Source organism: Bombina bombina, chromosome 9 (genome assembly GCF_027579735.1).
Source record: "Bombina bombina isolate aBomBom1 chromosome 9, aBomBom1.pri, whole genome shotgun sequence".
NCBI lineage: Eukaryota > Metazoa > Chordata > Amphibia > Anura > Bombinatoridae > Bombina > Bombina bombina.
The window spans coordinates 277387990-277413042 of record NC_069507.1 but is presented as its reverse complement, the minus strand read 5'-3'; the positions used below and the strand labels follow the sequence as shown (position 1 = coordinate 277413042).

General features: G+C 40.3%; 1 protein-coding gene across 1 annotated transcript in view; it reads right to left on the bottom strand.

The window, feature by feature from the left end:
* LOC128640327 (complement C1r-A subcomponent-like) overlaps positions 1-18566 on the bottom strand; it is a 158587-nt gene extending 140021 nt beyond the window's left edge. Inside the window, exons 1-3 of the mRNA XM_053692817.1 lie at positions 18486-18566; positions 18173-18389; positions 1142-1328 (exon numbers count right to left, since the gene is read on the bottom strand). Coding sequence (XP_053548792.1) covers positions 1142-1328; positions 18173-18389; positions 18486-18487 — 406 coding nt within the window. The 5' untranslated portion in view covers positions 18488-18566. The remainder of the gene's footprint in view (positions 1-1141; positions 1329-18172; positions 18390-18485) is intronic.
* Between the last annotated feature and the right edge of the window lie 6487 nt (positions 18567-25053).

The following is a 25053-nucleotide window of genomic DNA, read 5'->3' as shown; positions in this document are numbered from 1 at the left end:
TGTATCTAAGCCTCTGCAGACTGCTCCTTATCTCTGTTATATTAATATACTTTTTACCTCTGTGATTACCTTGTATCTAAGCCTCTGCAGACTGCCCCATATCTCAGTTATATTAATATACTTTTTACCTCTGTGATTACCTTGTATCTAAGCCTCTGCAGACTGCCCCCTTATCTCAGTTATATTAATATAATTTTTACCTCTGTGATTATCTTGTATCTAAGCCTCTGCAGACTGCTCCTTATCTCAGTTATATTAATACACTTTTTACCTCTGTGATTACCCTGTATCTAAGCCTCTGCAGACTGCCCCTTATCTCAGTTATATTAATATACTTTTTACCTCTGTGATTACCCTGTATCTAAGCCTCTGCAGACTGCTCCTTATCTCAGTTATATTAATTTACTTTTTACCTCAGTGATTACCCTGTATCTAACCCTCTGCAGACTGCTCCTTATCTCAGTTATATCAGTACACTTTTTACCTCTGTGATTATCTTGTATCTAACCCTCTGCAGACTGCCCCTTGTCTCAGTTATATTAATATACTTGTTACCTCTGTGATTACCTTGTATCTAACCCTCTGCAGACTGTTCCTTATCTCAGTTATATTAATATACTTTTTACCTCTGTGATTACCTTGTATCTAAGCCTCTGCAGACTGCCCCTTATCTCAGTTATATTAATATACTTTTTACCTCTGTCATTACCTTGTATCTAAACCTTTGCAGACTGCCCCCTTATTTCAGTTGTTTTGACAGACTTGCATTTAGCCAATCAGTGCCCTCTCACTTGTAAATCCACGGGCGTCGCCACAATGTTATCTGTATGGCAAATGCCAAATGCATTGAGATAAGAGGTGGCCTTCAATGTTTTAGAAATTAGCATATGAGCCAACCTTGGTTTAGCTTTTAACAAAGAATATACAAAGAGAACAAAGCAAATTTGATGATAAAAGTGAATTGGAAAGTTGTTTAAAATTGCATTCCCTATCTGAATCATGAAATTTTGACCAGACTGTCCCTTTAAGGTTTTAAGCTAAAATAGAATGAACCAAAATCAGAAAAGCATGAAGAAAGGACATACTTATGATTGCCATTGCTACGTCTTCCCAGAATGCTTCTCACCACCACTAGACTCACCCTCTGCACGGTAATACGCCTGGAAGCCTTGATACAGGATGGTTGATCCGTTCTCTTCATTGGAGAAATCTGAGGAAAACTCAATTCTCATCTGAGTACCCTGAGACACCAAGCGCTGCTGACCTGGATGGAATCTTGAGCCGAAGTTACCACAGAATTGTCCCAACTCCCTCTGATCAGCCAAGACCTGACACAGAATAGGATGGAGAAAACATAGAGAGGGAGGTTTTTAGTGATGAAAGAGAATGTTTATTACAAAGGGTTAATAAAGCAGAGTAGTATAGAGGGATAGGGCAGCACGGCTAGGGATTCTAGGTGCTGCACAGTGCAAGACTTTAGGTTCCAATCATCAGGTGGCTCTAGGTCCTGCACTGCTGGAGGCTGGAGGTGCTACACAACTGCAGTTCTCAGTATCTGGTAGCTCTAGGACCTTACAGCGAGAGACTCTAAAGTGCTACACAACTGCAGCTCTGAGTATCTGGTGACTCTAGGACCTTACAGCTAGAGACTCTAAAGTGCTACACAACTGCAGTTCTGAGCATCTGGTGGCTCTAAGACCTTACAGCTAGAGACTCTAAAGTGCTACACAACTGCAGTTCTGAGCATCTGGTGGCTCTGGGACCTTACAGCTAGAGACTCTAAAGTGCTACACAACTGCAGCTCTGAGTATCTGGTGGCTCTAGGACCTATACAGCTAGAGACTCTAAAGTGCTGCACAATTGCAGCTCTGAGTATCTGTTGGCTCTAGGACCTTACAGCTAGAGACTCTAAAGTGCTACACAACTGCAGTTCTGAGCATCTGGTGGCTCTAGGACCTTACAGCTAGATACTCTAAAGTGCTACACAACTGCAGCTGTGAGTATCTGGTGGCTCTAGGACTTTACAGCTAGAGACTCTAAAGTGCTACACAACTGCAGCTCTGAGTATCAGGTGGCTCTAGGACCTGTACAGCTGGAGACTCTAAAGTGCTAAACAACTGCAGCTCTGAGTGTCTGGTGGCTCTAGGACCTGTACAGCTATAGACACTAAAGTGCTACACAACTGCAGCTCTGAGTATCTAGTAGCTCTAGGACCTGTACAGCTAGAGACTCTAAAGTGCTACACAACTGCAGTTCTGAGCATCTGGTGGCTCTAGGACCTTACAGCTAGAGACTCTAAAGTGCTACACAACTGCAGTTCTGAGCATCTGGTGGCTCTGGGACCTTACAGCTAGAGACTCTAAAGTGCTACACAACTGCAGCTCTGAGTATCTGGTGGCTCTAGGACCTATACAGCTAGAGACTCTAAAGTGCTGCACAATTGCAGCTCTGAGTATCTGTTGGCTCTAGGACCTTACAGCTAGAGACTCTAAAGTGCTACACAACTGCAGTTCTGAGCATCTGGTGGCTCTAGGACCTTACAGCTAGATACTCTAAAGTGCTACACAACTGCAGCTGTGAGTATCTGGTGGCTCTAGGACTTTACAGCTAGAGACTCTAAAGTGCTACACAACTGCAGCTCTGAGTATCAGGTGGCTCTAGGACCTGTACAGCTGGAGACTCTAAAGTGCTAAACAACTGCAGCTCTGAGTGTCTGGTGGCTCTAGGACCTGTACAGCTATAGACACTAAAGTGCTACACAACTGCAGCTCTGAGTATCTAGTAGCTCTAGGACCTGTACAGCTAGAGACTCTAAAGTGCTACACAACTGCAGCTCTGAGTATCAGGTGGCTCTAGGACCTGTACAGCTAGAGACTCGAAAGTGCTACACAACTGCAGCTCTGAGTATCAGGTGTCGTTAGGACCTGTACAGCTAGAGACTCTAAAGTGCTACACAACTGCAGCTCTGAGTATCAGGTGGCTCTAGGACCTGTACAGCTAGAGACTCTAAAGTGCTACACAACTGCAGCTCTGAGCATCTGGTAGCTCTAGGACCTGTACATCTAGAAACTTTAAAGTGCTACACAACTGCAGCTCTGAGCATCTGGTAGCTCTAGGACCTGTACATCTAGAGACTCTAAAGTGCTACACAACTGAGCATCTGGTAGCCCTAGGACCTGTACAGCTAGAGACTCTAAAGTGCTACACAACTGCTGCTCTGAGTATCTGGTGGCTCTTGGAGCTGTACAGCTGGAGACTCTAAAGTGCTACACAACTGCAGCTCTGAGTATCTGGTGGCTCTAGGAGCTGTACAGCTGGAGACTCTAAAGTGCTACACAACTGCAGCTCTGAGCATCTGGTAGCTCTAGGACCTGTACATCTAGAGACTCTAAAGTGCTACACAACTGAGCATCTGGTAGCTCTAGGACCTGTACATCTAGAGACTCTAAAGTGCTACACAACTGCAGCTCTGAGCATCTGGTGGCTCTAGGACCTGTACAGCTAGAGACTCTAAAGTGCTACACAACTGCAGCTCTGAGTATCTGATGGCTCTAGGACCTGTACAGCTTGTGTGCAGCTAGTGACTGTGTATAGTGTGTAGTTAGTGACTGTGTATAGTGTTTAGTTAGTGACTGTGTGTAGTGAGTGACTGTGTATAGTGTGTAGATAGGGACTGTGTGAAGTTAGTGACTCTGTATAGTGTGTAGTTAGTGACTTTGTATTGTGTGTAGTTAGTGACTGTGTATAGTGTGCAGCTAGTGATTGTGTATAGTGTGTAGTTAGTGACTGTGTATAGTGTGTAGTTAGTGACTGTGTATAGTGTGTAGCTAGTGACTGTGTATAGTTAGTGACTGTGTGTAGTGTGAAGTTAGTGACTGTGTATAGTGTGTAGTTAGTGACTGTGTATAGTGTGTAGTTAGTGACTGTGTGGCGTGTGTATTAAGTGACTGTGTATAGTGTGTAGTTAGTGACTGTGTATAGTGTGTAGTTAGTGACTGTGTGGCGTGTGTAGTAAGTGACTGTGTATAGTGTGTAGTTAGTGACTGTGTATAGTGTGTAGTTAGTGACTGTGTATAGTGTGTAGTAAGTGACTGTGTGGCATGTGTAGTTAGTGACTGTGTAGCATGTGTAATTAGTGACTGTGTATAGTGTGTAGTAAGTGTCTGTGTATTTATTCATAATGTGTTTTATTTTGCTGTGGGAACATATGCTGACATTAGATTTTAGTTTCATATGCAACAATTGTATCTCAAGAGTGGCCTTGCTTTGTCCTGGTGATGCGCCCCGATACACGGTTATCTAAAACTGTTAGTTTAATAGTAAACTCCTTATTTATATTATTTTTAATGAAGTTTTGTTCCAAGCATACTGTGTAAGATGGTGTGGCTATGATTAGGTCATTGTTTAACCCCATATACTGTAACCATTGTCTATAAAAGTATGTTATGCCTTAAAATAAACAGAACAGTGATTAGACTTTACTGGCTGGCTGTCTAAATGCTGTTCACCGAGATATCTCGTCAAGTAACCCATTCAGTTCCAGGTGAAGGTGTAGAATACTGCTAAGTGTCAAGTGATAACCCCGGCTATAAGATAACGCCTAACAATTCTGGTGTCAGAGCGTGGGATTCACACAGGGGTAAGTAGATAAGTGTTTTTATTCTGCTTTTCCCTCTGTGTATCTGAACCCAAAGTTTGGACAGTGTTAGTGATATATAAAGGGTTAAAGTCCCTTTATAAGGGGTTAAACTACCCTGAGCAGGTTTAAGTCCTGCGGTTAAGCATGGGGTTTGCATAGGTTTGAGTCCTAGTGCAAGCTATAGTGAAAATTATAGCGTGAGTTTTTAAGTCTCACCTAATTTGTTTGCAAGTTAGAGTCTTGCAATAACGGAAGCTAAGTTTCTTGCATTAAGGGTTTTAAAGGGTTAAAATTCCCTTATATAAGCATACAGTATAGTTTAGTTTAAATATCACTGGAGCTGAATGGTCATTTGATGCGTGTTGCTTAATTGCTTATTTCATTGCAAATCTTATTGTGTTGTGAATGTGGTTTAGCGATAAGTGCTGTATCTGTTTGTTGCATACCGTGCTCATGGAGAAAAGTTCCTGACTCCCTGTCCATAATGTTGTAATGTGACATGACAGGATGTATTTAATCAATAGCTTGGTATGTGAAAACCATTTCTTTTTAATGGATGGTCTATGCAGCAACGAAACGGAGATTCTGTGTATTTTATCTGTAAGAAGTGTCTGTCAGATATTTCACTGTGTCCCATGTTACGTGTAAAAGGTTTACTCCCCTCTAATTATCTGAGGATTTATTATCCGGTCTAAAAATAATTTGTTTACGTCTCAATTTGCTGGGAAATGGCCATACTTAGCAAGTTCGGACAATTTAATAAAATGTGTTTTCTGCGACTTTAAAAGTTTGATGTATGTTAAAATTGCTTAAGAATAAATGTTGGGGAGTGAATTCAGTGAGTGAAATATTTACGGTATGCAAGGTGAGATGAGTGTGTATTTCTTACAATCCTGCAAAAGCTGACCTTGGTGCTTGTTTTAATCTGTGTTTTCTGACTGGTAATTAACTTAACTGTATGTGTATCAGTGTTCCTTAGCTAAGAAACCTGTTTGAGGCATATAAAATATATTGTTTTTGCAAGTGAACTAAGGAATTTGTAAGTGCGATTATGGGTGTGATTTGAAGTCTGGTAAATACAAAAGAGAGTTTTTTTCTGGCAAGTGATTAATAGGTTGATTTAAGTATGTCCAAAAATTATGTAAGGAGTTTGTGAAAAAAGAAAAGACTATACGCTGTATGTTATTAAATGTATCTAAAGTATTTGGGTTTGTTTCTTTTGTAGAGTAATTTAGTAGAGTTTTAATATAATCTGGTAACATATTGCTGTGTAATATTATTTATGCTGTGATAGCTCATTTAAATATATGCAGGTTATGCTACAGTAAAGAAGTAGAATTTTAATGGTAAATAATACAAGTTTACTAATCATGGCTAGGTTATATATGTAATATGCATATTATAAATGGTCAGTCCTTAAAGGGACAGTACACTGTAAAATTGATTTTATGTTGATGTATTTTCAATGATTTGTTACACCAGCTGTATGGTATCAAATTTAGGAGAAATTGCATTTGCAGGTTTATTTCTATATATGAAGTATCTGCTTTTGTGCTTTTAATCCAAAGCCTATTACAATGGGTTGAGTTTCAGGTAATAGCATATCTCATTGTCCTTATCTGATATTTGTCTGGAAAACTGGAGCTCAGTGCTTAGACAGAGCAATGGAAAATTGTCATTTTATTACTTAACTATCCAGTACCCCATGGAGAGTGTAATTTCTTCTTCTGACTGTGTTTACTTAGGCTATTCAATAGATGAGACAACATTTTACTATAAGTGGGTATACCACAGGCTGCATCAGCTATTTCAAATGCCAAAATAGGGGTGAAGGAGCTATTTGTAAACAATTAAATACACTCTGAGCTCGCTTCCATTGAGCCATAATTCCGTTTGCGTGTGCTGGCAAACTGATAAATATGCTGTCGGAAGCTATTTCGTTTATCGACTGTTTCCAATGGTGCGTTATACCTCAATATTGGCAGCCGGACTCCGGCTGCTGAAAAAATCTTTGCGTCTCATAGAAAGTAATAGAAGCCGTTAATCGATAAATTATACCAGATTTCCAATGAAAGCGCAAACCATTAATACACTGTCGGAGGCTGTCGATACATTGAGAAATATTACACCTAGCTCAACTAGATGTAAAAGAGGAAAATTGTGCTTTTTGAGACCTATTTTCTATTGAAATAATAAAACTTGCAAATAATGCAAGTGTTTTAATGTAGAAATAAATTGTTATAAGTAATATTTATTGTTGTCTCGTGTATAGGAATAGTTGAACTTATATTCTAATAGAAATATCAGTATATATTTAAATATAATAAAATATGCAAGAACATATCTACAGAATTCAAACTAGACCTATGCCTAGGGCAGCAATACATATTACTTATATTTATGAAGTGGTAAATATAATTATATTTAAAAATTGTATTTGATTATTAAAAATATGGATAAGTGTATCTTTATTTTTCTTGAGAGGTGATAACCGGTAAGGAGCACATAAATTCTATAGCGTAAGTTCGGGTTACCTTAGCAACTAATTGATTTTCAAGAAACCCAACGTCAGATGGAAGCGCTAACACAAATTTTAACTTACAGCTACACGAAAAGAGCGACTGCACGTAATGCGCAAAATATTTCAATGGAAACCTGGTACTAAAATGGAGCCGTAAATTACTTTTAGCTGTCAGTCGCTTCGGTAGCTTAGGGCTCCATTTTTAACGACTCAATGGAAGCGATCTCTCTATCAGGTAAGATGGGTCATTAAGAAAAATTTGAAGGGGAGATTTTTTTGGGTAAACTGTCCTTTTAATCTATTAATGTAAATTATTATTATTATTCTTTTCAGAAATTTCATTTTGTTGTATAAAATTGTTATATTTAGTCAGAGAACTGAAAAAATGTTGAATATCAAATTATGTATAAAAATATAATCAAATAATTGTGTATTTATTAGAACCCTTATTATATTAAAGTATAGCATAGCAAGTAACGGCTACGTGGCTGGTTACTGCCGCCAATAGACTGAATTCTAAAGCTTTTCCCAAATTATTTGTGACAAACAAGATTCTTTAACAGTGGGTTTGCACTATGCATGCAAACAGAAACCATATAGCAGTATCAATGCCATTATTTTCTGACCCAGAATATAGTACTTAGGTGTTTGTGCGTTTTCTTTATCTATTCATGGTTAGGGATTTTATTTGTAAATGTGCAACTAGAGTTTATTGATCTTCTGAAGTGATTGCATTATTAGCTGATCTCATAGTATTGTGCAGGGTAAAATTTACAAAACCAGGGCATAAAAGGTTGTTATAGAATTTGAATTATTTGCAGTGTTTTGTTAGAATGTGGTATTTCTAAGTGCTGTGTTTCAGTGAGTGTAAACGTTTGTGCTTGCTTTCAAGTTGATTGTGTTTGTTAAAAGTTTGTGAGGGCTGTTTATGTTTTGTTTTGCGTAGTGGACAGTTGATTTATTAGAGAATGTTTTTTATCTTTTTATTTTTTAGAGAATGTGTGGATTTTGCCTATTTTTATGGATACAGGTATACCCCGCTCATACAGCAAGTTAGTGACCAGAGCCCCGCTGTAAAGTGAAAACCGCCTTAAACTGGAACAAGGAACTTTTAGCTTTCTTTTCACTTGCCAGTGTGTTTAAAGACTTGAAAACATGTTTGAACTAACATATATTAGGGGTGCAATAGTGCTACGTTTAGTTTAACAATAGCACAGCACAGTATTCAATTAGTATTCAATAAATACTGTACCTGTAAAATAGTGACAATTACTGTAATACAATTTGCCAGACTATAGCACTGGGACACAGATTGCGCTGTAATGATGTAAACAGAGTGAACTGCGCATAACAAAATGGTGAGTACAAGAGGTGATATTGGTTACTGCGCTGAGAATTGCTATTAAAGGGACACTGAACCCAATTTTTTTCTTTTGTGATTCAGATAGAGCATGAAATTTTAAACAACTTTCTAATTTACTCCTATTATCAATTTTTCTCCATTCTCTTGCTTTCTTTATTTGAAAAAGAAGGCATCTAAGCTATTTTTTTGTAAGTCACACACACACACACACTCTAAGTAGGTGTAAGTCGCACACACACACACACACACACACACAGACACACTGTAAATAGGTGTAAGTCCCACACACACTGTAAGTAGGTGCATGTCACACACACTACGTAGGTGTAAGTCACACACACACTGTATTTAGGTTTAAGTCACATACACACTAAGTAGGTGTAAGTCACACACACACAGACTGTAAGTAGGTTTAAGTCACACACACTGTAAGTAGGTGTAAATCTCACACACACACTATAAGTAGGTGTAAGTCACACACATACACACTGTACGTAGGTGTAAGTCACACACATACACACTGTAAGTAGGTGTAAGTCACACACATACACACTGTAAGTAGGTGTAATTCACACACATACACATTGTAAGTAGGTGTAAGTCACACACATACACACTGTAAGTAGGTGTAAGTCACACACATACACACTGTAAGTAGGTGTAAGTCACACACATACACACTGTAAGTAGGTGTAAGTCACACACATACACACTGTAAGTAGGTGTAAGTCACACACATACACACTGTAAGTAGGTGTAAGTCACACACATACACACTGTAAGTAGGTGTAAGTCACACACACATGCGCCGCACACTGCATCAAATTGGTCTGCACAGCTGTCGTCCCAGAAGGAAGCCTCTTCTAAAGATGGTGCACAAGAAAGCCTGCAAACAGTTTGCTGAAGACAAGCAAACTAAGTAAAATGGATATAGTCCAGCACCAGCTCTAACCCCAGAGCAGAGGGTACTCCTTTAGAGTGACTGCCACACTCACCAACAGTAATGTACAAGAAAGAAGAAGGGTAACTCCTCTTGATAAAAATCCCAAATTGTATTGAACAGGATCAGACAACAGAAACACAACGTTTCGGGGTCAGTACCCCTTAGTCATGTGATAACAAACACACATACCACACCTGTTTAAATAGGCTAGGCCAGGTAATTAACTCATTATGTTAACTCTTACAATGCTTTATAGTAAAATTGGCCTACAAGTACTATTGCTATATTGACCTCTATTGGTCAAGGATGGCATGACGTGCAAATTAAAAACAAAATATATGAAGGCCTCAAAGGAATGTTTACATATTCACATCATCCTCTCAAGATGGTGTTGCATACAGACATGTAGAAAAATAGATCATTTATTAGGCACATATTAGATTATGTTTCACTCTGTAACCGCTGGAAAACAATGCACAATGAACATCAACCCTGTCTTATTATGCTTATAGCTAATAATCAGACGGCTATAAAAGCCCCCTTAATAGCTCCTCTCTAAATTGGAAAGAATGTATATATGGGGGACAGAGAGTGATAACTCATTGACCCCAAACCAATTTATAGATGAAAATAATGATAAAAAGAGCAAGCAGAGCATCAATAGAAGACAGACCAATCAATTTCTCGGTTCATCCCCTTTGGTTCCAGGGTATCCAACTTGAAAATCCAATAGGATTCACGTTGTTTCAGTAACAGGGTCCTGTTACCACCTCGTCTGGGGGTCTTAATATGATCGATAACCTGGAAGCGAAGTTGGCTCACATGATGCCCTGCTTGCAAAAAATGAAAAGCTACTGGGGCAGTCATTACCTTGCACCTAATATTGCTTTTGTGTTCCGTGATGCAGTCCCCTACTCGTCTAGTAGACTCGCCCATGTAGGCCTGCCCACAAGGACACTTTATTAGGTAGATTACAAAGTTGGTATTACAGGTGTAATAATCCCTGAATTTGAATTTATATCCAGTTTGAGGATGTACAAAATGTGGGCTTCTGATGATAGAACCACAGTTTACGCAACCTAAACAGGGGAAACAACCCAAGTTCTTCTTTGTAATGTATCCCTGTTGAGGCAATCTGCCAGGGCCCACATCAGCCTTAATGAGTGAGTCTTTCAGACTCCTATTGCGTTTATATGCTGGCATAGGGTACTGGCAGAACTCCTCAACATTAGGTATACAGTTCTGTAAGATAGCCCAATGTTTGCGAATAATTTGGGTAATTTGCTGACTTTGTCTGCAATAGCTAGAGACAAAAACCAACCTCACTGGAGTGAGTCCAGTATTGATTTTCTAGATGTCACTGTGATCAAACATGCTATGGGTTTTAAAACTGACCTGTTCAGAAAGGCAACTGATAGAAATAGCCTTCTTCACTATGATAGTGCCCATCCACTACCCCTTGTGAAATCCCTTCCACGAAGCCAAATGCTCCGGGTCAAAAGGATCGTGGATGATCCTGATAGATCCATGACTAGATTGTCAGAGATGGGGGAGAAATTCATTCAAAGAGGCTATCCAGTGAAATTGGCACAGGATACCATACAGACAGTGGCTGCTATTGACAGAGACACATTGTTTAAAACCAAACCTTCTTATGACAAGGAAAAGAGGTTGGTTTTTGTCTCTAGCTATTGCAGACAAAGTCAGCAAATTACCCGAATTATTCGCAAACATTGGGCTATCTTACAGAACTGTATACCTAATGTTGAGGAGTTCTGCCAGTACCCTATGCCAGCATATAAACTCAATAGGAGTCTGAAAGACTCACTCATTAAGGCTGATGTGGGCCCCGGCAGATTGCCTCAACAGGGATACATTACAAAGAAGAACTTGGGTTGTTTCCCCTGTTTAGGTTGCGTAAACTGTGGTAGGGGACTGCATCACGGAACACAAAAGCAATATTAGGTGCAAGGTAATGACTGCCCCAGTAGCTTTTCATTTTTTGCAAGCAGGGCATCATGTGAGCCAACTTCGCTTCCAGGTTATCGATCATATTAAGACCCCCAGACGAGGTGGTAACAGGACCCTGTTACTGAAACAACGTGAATCCTATTGGATTTTCAAGTTGGATACCCTGGAACCAAAGGGGATGAACCGAGAAATTGATTGGTCTGTCTTCTATTGATGCTCTGCTTGCTCTTTTTATCATTATTTTCATCTATAAATTGGTTTGGGGTCAATGAGTTATCACTCTCTGTCCCCCATATATACATTCTTTCCAATTTAGAGAGGAGCTATTAAGGGGGCTTTTATAGCCGTCTGATTATTAGCTATAAGCATAATAAGACAGGGTTGATGTTCATTGTGCATTGTTTTCCAGTGGTTACAGAGTGAAACATAATCTAATATGTGCCTAATAAATGATCTATTTTTCTACATGTCTGTATGCAACACCATCTTGAGAGGATGATGTGAATATGTAAACATTCCTTTGAGGCCTTCATATATTTTGTTTTTAATTTGCACGTCATGCCATCCTTGACCAATAGAGGTCAATATAGCAATAGTACTTGTAGGCCAATTTTACTATAAAGCATTGTAAGAGTTAACATAATGAGTTAATTACCGGGCCTAGCCTATTTAAACAGGTGTGGTATGTGTGTTTGTTATCACATGACTAAGGGGTACTGACCCCGAAACGTTGTGTTTCTGTTGTCTGATCCTGTTCAATAAAATTTGGGATTTTTATCAAGAGGAGTTACCCTTCTTCTTTCTTGGACAAGCAAACTAAGGACATGGATTACTGGAACCATGTCCTGTGGTCCAATGAGACCAAGATAAACTTATTTGGTTCAGATGGTGTCAAGCGTGTGTGGCGGCAACCAGGTAAGGAGTACAAAGACACGTGTGTCTTGCCTACAGTCAAGCATGGTGATGGGCGTGTCATGGTCTGGGCCTGCATGAGTGCTGCCAGCACTTGGGAGCTACAGTTCATTGAGGGAACCATGAATGCCAACATGTACTGTGACATACTGAAGCAGAGCATGATCCCCTCCCTTCGGAGACTGGGCCACAGGGCAGTATTCCAGCATGATAACAACCCCAAACACAGCTCCAAGACGACCACTGCCTTGCTAAAGAAGCTGAGGTTAAAGGTCATGGACTGGCCAAGCATGTCTCCAGACCTAAACCCTATTGAGCATCTGTGGGGCATCCTCAAATCGAATGTGGGGGAGCGCAAGGTCTCTAACATCCACCAGCTCCAAGATGTCATCATGGAGGAGTGGAAGAGGACTCCAGTGGCTACCTGTGAAGCTCTGGTGAATTCTATGCCCAAGAGGGTTAAGGCAGTGCTGGAAAATAATGAAGGCCACACAAAATATTGACATTTTGGGTCCAATTTGGACATTTCCACTTAGGCGTGTACTCACTTTTGTTGCCAACAGTTTAGACATTAATGGCTGTGTGTTGAGTTATTTTGAGGGGACAGCAAATTTACACTGTTATACAGGCTATACACTCACTACTTTACATTGTAGCAAAGTATAATTTCTTCAGTGTTGTCATATGAAAAGATATAATAAAATATTTAAAAAAAATGTGAGGGGTGTAGTCACTTTTTGTGGGATACTGTACATTTTCTGCAGTGAGGTGTAGCTTCTGAATGACTTACCCCCACTATTAACATTTGGAGAATATGTGCTAAATCACTAGGTAAAATAATTAAGTCTAAATCCTATGCAGTGCACTAAAACAGAGCCATTAAACATGAGACCCCCAGTGCAATAGCTCCTTAAAAACAATTCACCCCTTAATCACATGATCCAAAACCTTTAAACTCATTCTCAAATCTCAATCATGTCCCCTAAATAGCCATGCACCCCAAACCCAACAATGCAATGAACCCCTTTGTTTTCAATAGCAGTGAGGATACTTGGTTTTCAGGTACTGGTAATTTTGTATTTTGATTAGATTTAGCTATACCTGTTTCGCAATAACTAACGGATATAAGGCTACTTAATACAACCTATGTACTGTGAACCTATAAGAAATTGATTGTATCATATAAATATAAGTCTATAAATGGCTACCGGCTTCTATCGACGCCTCAAAAGTGCACTGTGATATTAGGCCCGGCCTAAGATCACAGTGCACTTTTGAGGCGTCGATACAATCATATTCTTATCATGGTCTATTGTTTAAGAAAATGAGTAACTCACGTTAGGTAAAATTAATAGGGTTAAAGACAAGTCCAAAAAGTCTCTAATTAACTTCAAATTCCAAATAAGAGGTTAAGACACGGAGCTCCTTGCAGATGCATGATGCAACCTCACAGTTCGGCAGCTAACTCCGTCCCCAGCATGCAGCATTACATAACAATTCATTATTTATTTATTATTTTTAAAGCATATGATCATATCAATATTTTTTGAGGGGACACAGCATTCCATTTGGGTGGGCATTGCCCCCCAATGCCCCCCATTGGAGCCGACCCTGACACACTGTAAGTAGGTTTAAGTCACACACAGACTGTAAGTAGGTTTAAGTCACTCACACACACACACACACACACTGTAAGTAGGTGTATATCACACACAAACTGTAAGTAGGTTTAAGTCTCACACACAAACACACTGTAAGTAGGTTTAATTCTCACACACACTGTAAGTAGGTTTAAGTCTCACACACAAACACACTGTAAGTAGGTTTAATTCTCAAACACACAAACACACTGTAAGTAGGTTTAATTCTCACACACACTGTAAGTAGGTTTAAGTCTCACACACACTGTAAGTAGGTTTAAGTCACACACACAAACACACTGTAAGTAGGTTTAAGTCACACACACACACTGTAAGTAGGTGTAAGTCACACACACTGTAAGTAGGTTTAAATCACAGACACAATGTAAGTAGGTTTAAGTCACACACACACTGTAAGTAGGTTTAAGTCACACACACTCACTGTAAGTAGATTTAAGTCACACACACTGTAAGTAGGTTTAATTCTCACACACAAAGACACTGTAAGTAGGTGTATATCACACACACACTGTAAGTAGGTTTAAGTCACACACACACACACACACACACACACTGTAAGTAGGTGTATATCACACACACACTGTAAGTAGGTTTAAGTCTCACACACACACACACTGTAAGTAGGTGTCTATCACACACACACTGTAAGTAGGTTTAAGTCACACACACACTGTAAGTAGGTTTAAGTCTCTCACACACACTGTAAGTAGGTTTAAGCCACACACACACTGTAAGTAGGTTTAAGTCACACACACACTGTAAGTAGGTTTAAGTCTCACACACACACTGTAAGTAGGTGTAAGTCACACAGTTCCACACACTGTAAGTAGGTTTATGTGGCAAATTATACCGTAACAGTTTAAATCACAGACACAATGTAAGTAGGTTTAAGTCACACACATACACGCACACACACACACACACTGTAAGTAGGTTTAAGTCACACACACACTGTAAGTAGGTTTGAGTCACACACACACTGTAAGTAGGTTTAAGTCACACACACTGTAAGTAGCTTTAAGTCACACACACACTGTAAGTAGGTTTAAGTCTCACACACAAACACACTGTAAGTAGGTGTATATCACACACACACTGTAAGTAGGTTTAAGTCACACGCACACACTGTAAGTAGGTGTATATCACACACACACTGTAAGTAGGTTTAAGTCTTACACACACACTGTAAGTAGGTTTAAGTCTCTCACACACACACACACACGCACACACTGTAAGTAGGTTTAAGTCTCACACACACACTGTAAGTAGGTTTAAGTCTCACACACACACACACACACACACACACTGTAAGTAGGTTTAAGTCTCACACACACACTGTAAGTAGGTTTAAGTCTCACACACACACACACACATACTGTAAGTAGGTTTAAGTCTTACACACACACACACTTTAAGTAGGTTTAAGTCTCACACACACACACATACTGTAAGTAGGTTTAAGTCTCACACACACACACACACTGTAAGTAGGTTTAAGTCTCACACACACACTCTAAGTAGTTTTAAGTCTCACACACGCACTGTAAGTAGGTTTAAGTCTCACACACACACACACACTGTAAGTAAGTTTAAGTCACACACACAAACCATGAGTGGCTTTAAGTGACACACACACTGCGAGTGGCTTTAAGTGACACACACACAAACCATGAGTGGCTTTAAGTGACACACACACAAACTGCGAGTGGCTTTAAGTGACACACATACACACTGCGAGTGGCTTTAAGTGACACACACACACACTGCGAGAGTCTTTAAGTGACACACAAACATAAACTGCGAGTGGCTTTAAGTGACACACACACACACAAACTGCGAGTGGCTTTAAGTTACACACACACACACTGCGAGAGGCTTTAAGTGACATGCACACAAACTGCGAGAGGCTTTAAGTGACACACACACACACTGCGAGAGGCTTTAAGTGACACACACACAAACTGCGAGTGGCTTTAAGTGACACACGCACACAAACTGCGAGTAGCTTTAAGTGACACACACAGCGAGAGGTTTTAAGTGACACACACACACACTGCAAGAGGCTTTAAGTGACACACACACAAACTGCGAGTGGCTTTAAGTGACACACGCACACAAACTCTGAGTAGCTTTAAGTGACACACACACAGCGAGAGGCTTTAAGTGACACACACACACACTGCGAGAGGCTTTAAGTGACACACACACAAACTGCGAGTGACTTTAAGTGACACACACGCACACACACTGTGAGTGGCTTTAAGTGACACACACACAGCAAGAGGCTTTAAGTGACACACACACTGCGAGAGGCTTTAAGTGACACACACACAAACTGCGAGTGGCTTTAAGTGACACACACAACTGCGAGTGGCTTTAAGTGACACACACACACACTGCGAGTGGCTTTAAGTGACACACACACACTGCGAGTGGCTTTAAGTGACACACACAAACTGCGAGTGGCTTTAAGTGACAAACACACAAACTGCGAGTGGCTTTAAGTGACACACACACACACACAAACTGCGAGTGGCTTTAAGTGACACACACACAGCAAGAGGCTTTAAGTGACACACACACTGCGAGAGGCTTTAAGTGACACACACACAAACTGCGAGTGGCTTTAAGTGACACACACAACTGCGAGTGGCTTTAAGTGACACACACACACACTGCGAGTGGCTTTAAGTGACACACACACACTGCGAGTGGCTTTAAGTGACACACACAAACTGCGAGTGGCTTTAAGTGACAAACACACAAACTGCGAGTGGCTTTAAGTGACACACACACACACACAAACTGCGAGTGGCTTTAAGTGACACACACACGCACACTGCGAGAGGCTTTAAGTGACACGCACACAAACTGCGAGAGGCTTTAAGTGACACACACACACACTGCGAGAGGCTTTAAGTGACACACACGCAAACTGCCAGTGGCATTAAGTGACCACGCACACAAACTGCGAGTAGCTTTAAGTGACACACACACACACAGCGAGAGGCTTTAAGTGACACACACACACACACTGCGAGAGGCTTTAAGTGACACACACACAAACTGCGAGTGGCTTTAAGTGACACACACACACACTGCGAGAGGCTTTAAGTGACACACACACACACTATGAGTGCCTTTAAGTGGCACACACGCACACAAACTGCGAGTGGCTTTAAGTGACACACACACAAACTGCGAGTGGCTTTAAGTGACACACACACACACTGCGAGAGGCTTTAAGTGACACACACACACACTATGAGTGGCTTTAAGTGATACACACACACACAAACTGCGAGTGGCTTTAAGTGACACACACGCACACTGCGAGAGGCTTTAAGTGACACACACAAACTGCAAGTGGCTTTAAGTGACACACACTGCGAGAGGCTTTAAGTGACACACACACACACAAACTGTGAGTGGCTTTAAGTGACACACACACTGCGAGAGGCTTTAAGTGACACACACACTGGGAGTGGCTTTAAGTGACACACACACAAACTGCGAGTGGCTTTAAGTGACACACACACACTGCGAGAGGCTTTAAGTGACACACACACACTATGAGTGGCTTTAAGTGACACACACGCACACAAACTGCGAGTGGCTTTAAGTGACACACACAAACTGCGAGTGGCTTTAAGTGACACACACACACACTACGAGAGGCTTTAAGTGACACACACACACTATGAGTGGCTTTAAGTGACACACACACACACAAACTGTGAGTGGCTTTAAGTGACACACACACAAACTGCGAGTGGCTTTAAGTGACACACACACTGCGAGAGGCTTTAAGTGACACACACACACACACTATGAGTGGCTTTAAGTGACACACACGCACACAAACTGCGAGTGGCTTTAAGTGACACACACAAACTGCGAGTGGCTTTAAGTGACACACACACACACACACACACTACGAGAGGCTTTAAGTGACACACACACACTATGAGTGGCTTTAAGTGACACACACACACACAAACTGTGAGTGGCTTTAAGTGACACACACACAAACTGCGAGTGACTTTAAGTGACACATACACACTGCGAGAGGCTTTAAGTGACACACGTGCACACAAACTGCGAGTGGCTTTACGTGACACACACACAAACTGCGAGTGGCTTTACGTGACACACATGGTACCTTAACAAAGTCATAGTCACAGTTCAGTGATGGCTCAAGATCAAACAGCAGGAAGGTGAGTGAGATGTGATGACCCTCAGGAACTGATATATCCCAGATGCTGCGGTTGTTATTGGGGTATGGATGGGGGTAATTAGGGGATGTGATAATCCCATAAAGGGGCTTATTGGTGGTGGAACAAATAACTGTCCCCAAAATCAGGATAACCCAATAGAACCTGCAGAAGATAAGAGATCAGAGCATCAGCACCTGGTAATGTGACCTGCATCTTACCCACCAGGACCTATAGAATCTGCTGAGCATCATTACTTACATGATCGGAGAGCTGACTCTGTCTAAATAAGTGAATGTGAAAGCTAAGAGAGAGGAGGGGAGTGTGGGGGAGTAGGGTGGTGACCGGGGTGGGAGAAGGGCAGGGGGAGAAGGTTTATGGCAAAAGTTTATGCAAGAAAATGTTTGGCTTTGCTGCCCTCTGCTGTAAACCTAGCGGAGTTGCACCTTCTCGCACACACTACTGTGTTTCTATAGGGCCAATCACAATCTATCGGCTGCAGCTTTCTATTTGACAAGATCACAATATGGAGTTTTTGGTTATTTCCTGCCGGCGTAGGGTTGGCAAATACAGTATTACGCCAAAAACTCAAGTATTTTAACAGCCTGTCCAGCTAATACTTCACAAAATACTGGACACTTAAAGGAACATAAAACCCAACATTTTTCTTTCATGATTCATATAGATCATACATTATAAAATAATTTCCCAATTTGCTTCTATTATCAAATGTGTTTTGTTCTCTTGTTATCCTTTGCTGAAGGAGCAGTAATAAAGTACTGGGAGCTAGCTAAGCATATCATGCGAGACAATGACGGGAGACTTACAGTATGTGTGTAGCCACCAAACAAATAAAGGCTATCAGTACAACAAAACAAATTACATAACAGGAGTACATTGAGAAGTTGTTAAACTTTCATGATTCAGATAGAGAAAGTAATTTTACATTTAGCCTTTAATGTCCATTTCAAGTGTCTTTTTTTAATGAATTCCCTGTGTGTTAGCTAAATGTAAAAGGCACATTACAGATATGGAGTGACAGTCCAAACAGGTACACAGCACACAGACAGGTACATAACACACAGACAGGTGCATAACACACAGACAGGTGCATAACACACAGACAGGTACATAACACACAGACAGGTGCATAACACACAGACAGGTGCATAACACACAGACAGGTACATAACACACAGACAGGTACACAGCACACAGACAGGTACACAGCACACAGACAGGTACATAACACACAGACAGGTACATAACACACAGACAGGTACATAACACATACACACAGACAGGTACATAACACACAGACAGGTACATAACACACAGACAGGTACATAACACACAGACAGGTACATAACACACAGACAGGTACACAGCACACAGACAGGTACATAACACAAAGACAGGTGCATAACACACAGACAGGTGCATAACACACAGACAGGTACATAACACACAGACAGGTACACAGCACACAGACAGGTACATAGCACACAGACAGGTGCATAACACAAAGACAGGTACATAACACACAGACAGGTACATAACACACAGACAGGTACATAACACAAAGACAGGTACATAACACACAGACAGGTACATAACACACAGACAGGTGCATAACACACAGACAGGTACATAACACACAGACAGGTACACAGCACACATACAGGTACATAACACACAGACAGGTACATAACACACAGACAGGTACATAACACACAGACAGGTACATAACACACAGACAGGTACACAGCACACATACAGGTACATAACACACAGACAGGTACATAACACACAGACAGGTACACAGCACACATACAGGTACATAACACAAAGACAGGTACATAACACACAGACAGGTACATAACACACAGACAGGTGCATAACACACAGACAGGTACATAACACACAGACAGGTACACAGCACACATACAGGTACATAACACACAGACAGGTACATAACACACAGACAGGTACATAACACACAGACAGGTGCATAACACACAGACAGGTACATAACACAAAGACAGGTACATAACACACAGACAGGTACATAATACACAGACAGGTACACAGCACACATACAGGTACATAACACACAGACAGGTACATAACACAAAGACAGGTACATAACACACAGACAGGTACATAACACACAGACAGGTACACAATACAAAGACAGGTACATAACACACAGACAGGTACATAACACACAGACAGGTACACAGCACACATACAGGTACATAACACACAGACAGGTACATAACACAAAGACAGGTACATAACACACAGACAGGTACATAACACACAGACAGGTACACAACACAAAGACAGGTACATAACACACAGACAGGTACATAACACAAATACAGGTACATAACACAAAGACAGGTACACAACACAAAGACAGGTACATAACACACAGACAGGTACATAACACAAATACAGGTACATAACACAAAGACAGGTACATAACACACAGACAGGTACATAACACACAGACAGGTACATAACACACAGACAGGTACATAGCACACAGACAGGTACATAACACACAGACAGGTACATAACACACAGACAGGTGCATAACACACAGACAGGTACATAACACACAGACAGGTACATAACACACAGACAGGTGCATAACACACAGACAGGTACATAACACACAGACAGGTACATAACACACAGACAGGTGCATAACACACAGACAGGTACATAACACACAGACAGGTACATAACACACAGACAGGTACATAGCACACAGACAGGTACATAACACACAGACAGGTACATAACACACAGACAGGTGCATAACACACAGACAGGTACATAACACACAGACAGGTACATAACACACAGGCCTAGATTTGGAGTTTGGCGTTAGCCGTGAAAACCAGCGTTAGAGGCCCCTAACGCGGGTTTCTTACGGACTCCGGTATTTAGAGTTCAGTTACCGCCACTCCAAAATCACCTAACGCTCAAATTTCTACCGACACCTCAGACCCAGTAGTAAACATATACCGACAAAATAAACATCGACGAATCAAATTAAAAATATTACACAAAGTACACTTACACTCATACAAACACTACACTATGTTTATTTTTCATATTTAATAATTTTTAAGCAAAATACAAAGGATTAAAGTTGCGAGATCTCGGGTGTTAGAAAAAAAACAACACAAATCCATTTTCCCATTGACTTACATTGACACACGGGAAAAGACCCTCATATACCTACATCTAACTAATAACATTATCACAAATATACACTCATCGATGCATACAAACAATATACACCACATGACATACACAAAATATTTATTTATTACATAAAGAACACGATTTAGTTACTTTTTCACAAAAGCTCATGACGTCACTCACTTTACGAGGAAAACCAGTCTTAGAAAAAAAAAATGACAAATTTTTTGAGCCTCCATTGACTTCTATTGGGAAGACGTGCTCGTGCACGCGAAACCCACATTTCCCTAATGCACGCAAATAGCGTAGACAGAAAAACTCCAAATACCAGCGCTAGAAAATACATGATTTTATGCGTTAGACCTAGCGATGATAAATAGATCAAGAAATGACTATTTCCCTATGGTGGATTTATGGATTTTACAGTTTCAATATTCACAACACCATTAAATTGTTTCACACTTTTAGATTACATCAACTACAAATCAACATCACTAGTAACAACATTTTATTAAAATAAAATTACATTTAAACGGACAAATAAATTATTTAAACTTTTCTGGATTCACAAACAGTACACAATGGGAAACACCTCTCATTTACATTTATTATTGCATTTCAGTTATTCAACTCATATTCTTGCAGCAACTGCATATCTACATAGGCTTAACACATGATCACTCATGGATGCACATACATTACTTTTAACATTCACTCATACATGTGCATTCAAATGATGGGGGAAAAACACATTACATTCTCTACAGGAATCACAAAACACAACATATGGATTTTAATGTACTTTTAACATCATGATTCACTCACCAGAAACCATTAGGAATTACGTACAACAAGAACATCATTACACCAGATTACACATGTCACTTTATGGGAAGGAACAACAATGCCACACCGCTATATAGAAGTCAGCATATGTGGGACACAATCACAATATATACGTACATGTACACGCATCACCCATCACGCAACCACAAAGCACACATTTAGATTTTATTCAGCACACAATAACAATGTAGCACAATACAACAACACAATCAGGATTTCACAACTACATAGGCAGGTTAATAATATCATGACGTCATTACAAGATTCAACCATACACATTACAGATTCACCCACTGTACCGCCCCTTTCGGAACTTTAACACTCAATACTACAATACAACATATACGTAAACAACACTTTGGAACAGCATTATTAGGGAGATTTCAATGGGACAATTAAGAAATATTGTCAGATCGCAAATCACTTATATATACAATACTACAGATGGCAGACGGGAAGTTATGAATAATTATTGCGATTTTAAAGGGACGCATACAATATTGACAGCTCGGCAATCACTTATATATACAATACTACAGATGACAGCCGGAAGTTATTCAGCATTAGTGCGATTTTAAAGGGACGCATACAATATTGACATCTTGGCAATCACTTATATATATAATACTACAGATGGCAGACGGGAAGTTCTGAATTATTATTGCGATTTTAAAGGGACACATACAATATTGACAGCTCGGCAATCACTTATATATACAATACTACAGATGACAGACGGAAGTTATTCAGTATTATTGCGATTATTATGGGACGCATACAATATTGACAGCTCGGCAATCACTTATATATATAATACTACAGATGGCAGACGGGAAGTTCGGAATTATTATTGCGATTTGAAAGGGACGCATACAATATTGACAGCTCGGCAATCACTTATATATACAATACTACAGATGGCAGACGGGAAGTTCTGAATTATTATTGCGATTTTAAAGGGACGCATACAATATTGACAGCTCGGCAATCACTTATATATACAATACTACAGATGGCAGATGTTACTTTATCGTTTACAAACAATATTGCAGCAACATTGATCGATCACATTCGATGCACATTATACACAACTATGCACTTTCATTCATGTTAGCCTGGACGTGTGCTTGTTACTATAAGATCGCGTTTAACAAATATTGATTACGCATATGAACAAACATTACAAACATGCACTGTATGTGTGATATTTGACACTTTCACATTGAGATTCATTGGGGGAAAACAATATTTCAGCAAACAACTAAAAAACGCCCACTGTGAAAGCATTCGCGCCGCTCACATACAAACAGGTGAATACAATCAGCAATCATTACAAACTCAATACCATTGGACTAATTGTACTATAAATCCCCCAAACAACATGGCCAAAGCATCACTTGTGATCCACATCAGATCAAGTGCTTACCTTGTTACGCTGTTTTGAAAGATGGATGACGATGACATGGTAGACACTGCTGGTGCTGCTATTGGCGAACTAGCTGTTGATCGAATCAGGCAGCCTCGGCGGCTCAGACTGAGACAAAGGGGTCGTCTGGTTCGAGGTCCTCGTGTCTACAGGGTGAGACCCACCTTGGAAAACATGAGCGACTTTGAGGTTTTTGATAAGTATCGGCTCGATCGCGAACAGCTCATTGGCCTTTACGAGCTTCTTAAACCTCATTTGGAGCCACGTATACAAATAAGGACTGCTGTTCCCCCCATGAGTAAGATGCTAAGCTGTCTATACGTCCTGGCCTCCGGGAGTTTTCAATCAGGAGAACTGTACATGCATGGCCTGGCTCAAGGTACATTCTCTGTGGTGTTTGATAACTTTCTGGACGCCATGGTACGTATCAGTAAGCAATACATAGGATTCCCACAGAATGATGGTGATTGGAGGCGCCTGAAGCGGGAATTCTTTGATATTGCTCAATTGCCCAATGTCTTGGGAGCCATAGATTGTACCCACATTGCGCTGCGTGCTCCAATTGATGACTTGCCCTTCAGAAATCGCAAACATTTTCATAGCCTCAACGTGCAGTATGTTTGTGACGCACGGATGAGGATTATGCATGTGTATGCGAATTTTGGAGGGGCTTGTCATGATGCCCGCATCCTCTCTCTGTCGTCCCTGTGGAGACAGTTTGAGGAAAGACAAATGCCCCCTGGTTATCTCGTTGGTGAGTATTTGTGCTCAACATGGTTAATTATTTTTACAATTGCCCCTGTATTTTTTAACTGTTAGCGTCATGTTCAGCTATAGGATTAAATTTAACCATTTGTTATTTACCGACGCTAATGTCTAGTTTTATTTAAATGCAGATATGTAGCATGTCTTACCTTAAGTGTTCAGATAGAGAATGCAATGTAACCATGTAGTTAGCATTTTACACAAGGTTTGGTTTCAGAACAATACGCATATGTAGCATGTCTTAGCTGAAATGGGAAGATATTAGCTCATGCAATTTAACCCTGTCATTGTCTCTTTCTGCTAATGTCTAGTTTTATTTAAATGCAGATATGTAGCATGTCTTACCTTAAGTGTTCAGATAGAGAATGCAATGTAACCATGTAGTTAGCATTTTACACAAGGTTTGGTTTCAGAACAATACGCATATGTAGCATGTCTTAGCTGAAATGGGAAGATATTAGCTCATGCAATTTAACCCTGTCATTGTCTCTTTCTGCTAATGTCTAGTTTTATTTAAATGCAGATATGTAGCATGTCTTACCTTAAGTGTTCAGATAGAGAATGCAATGTAAC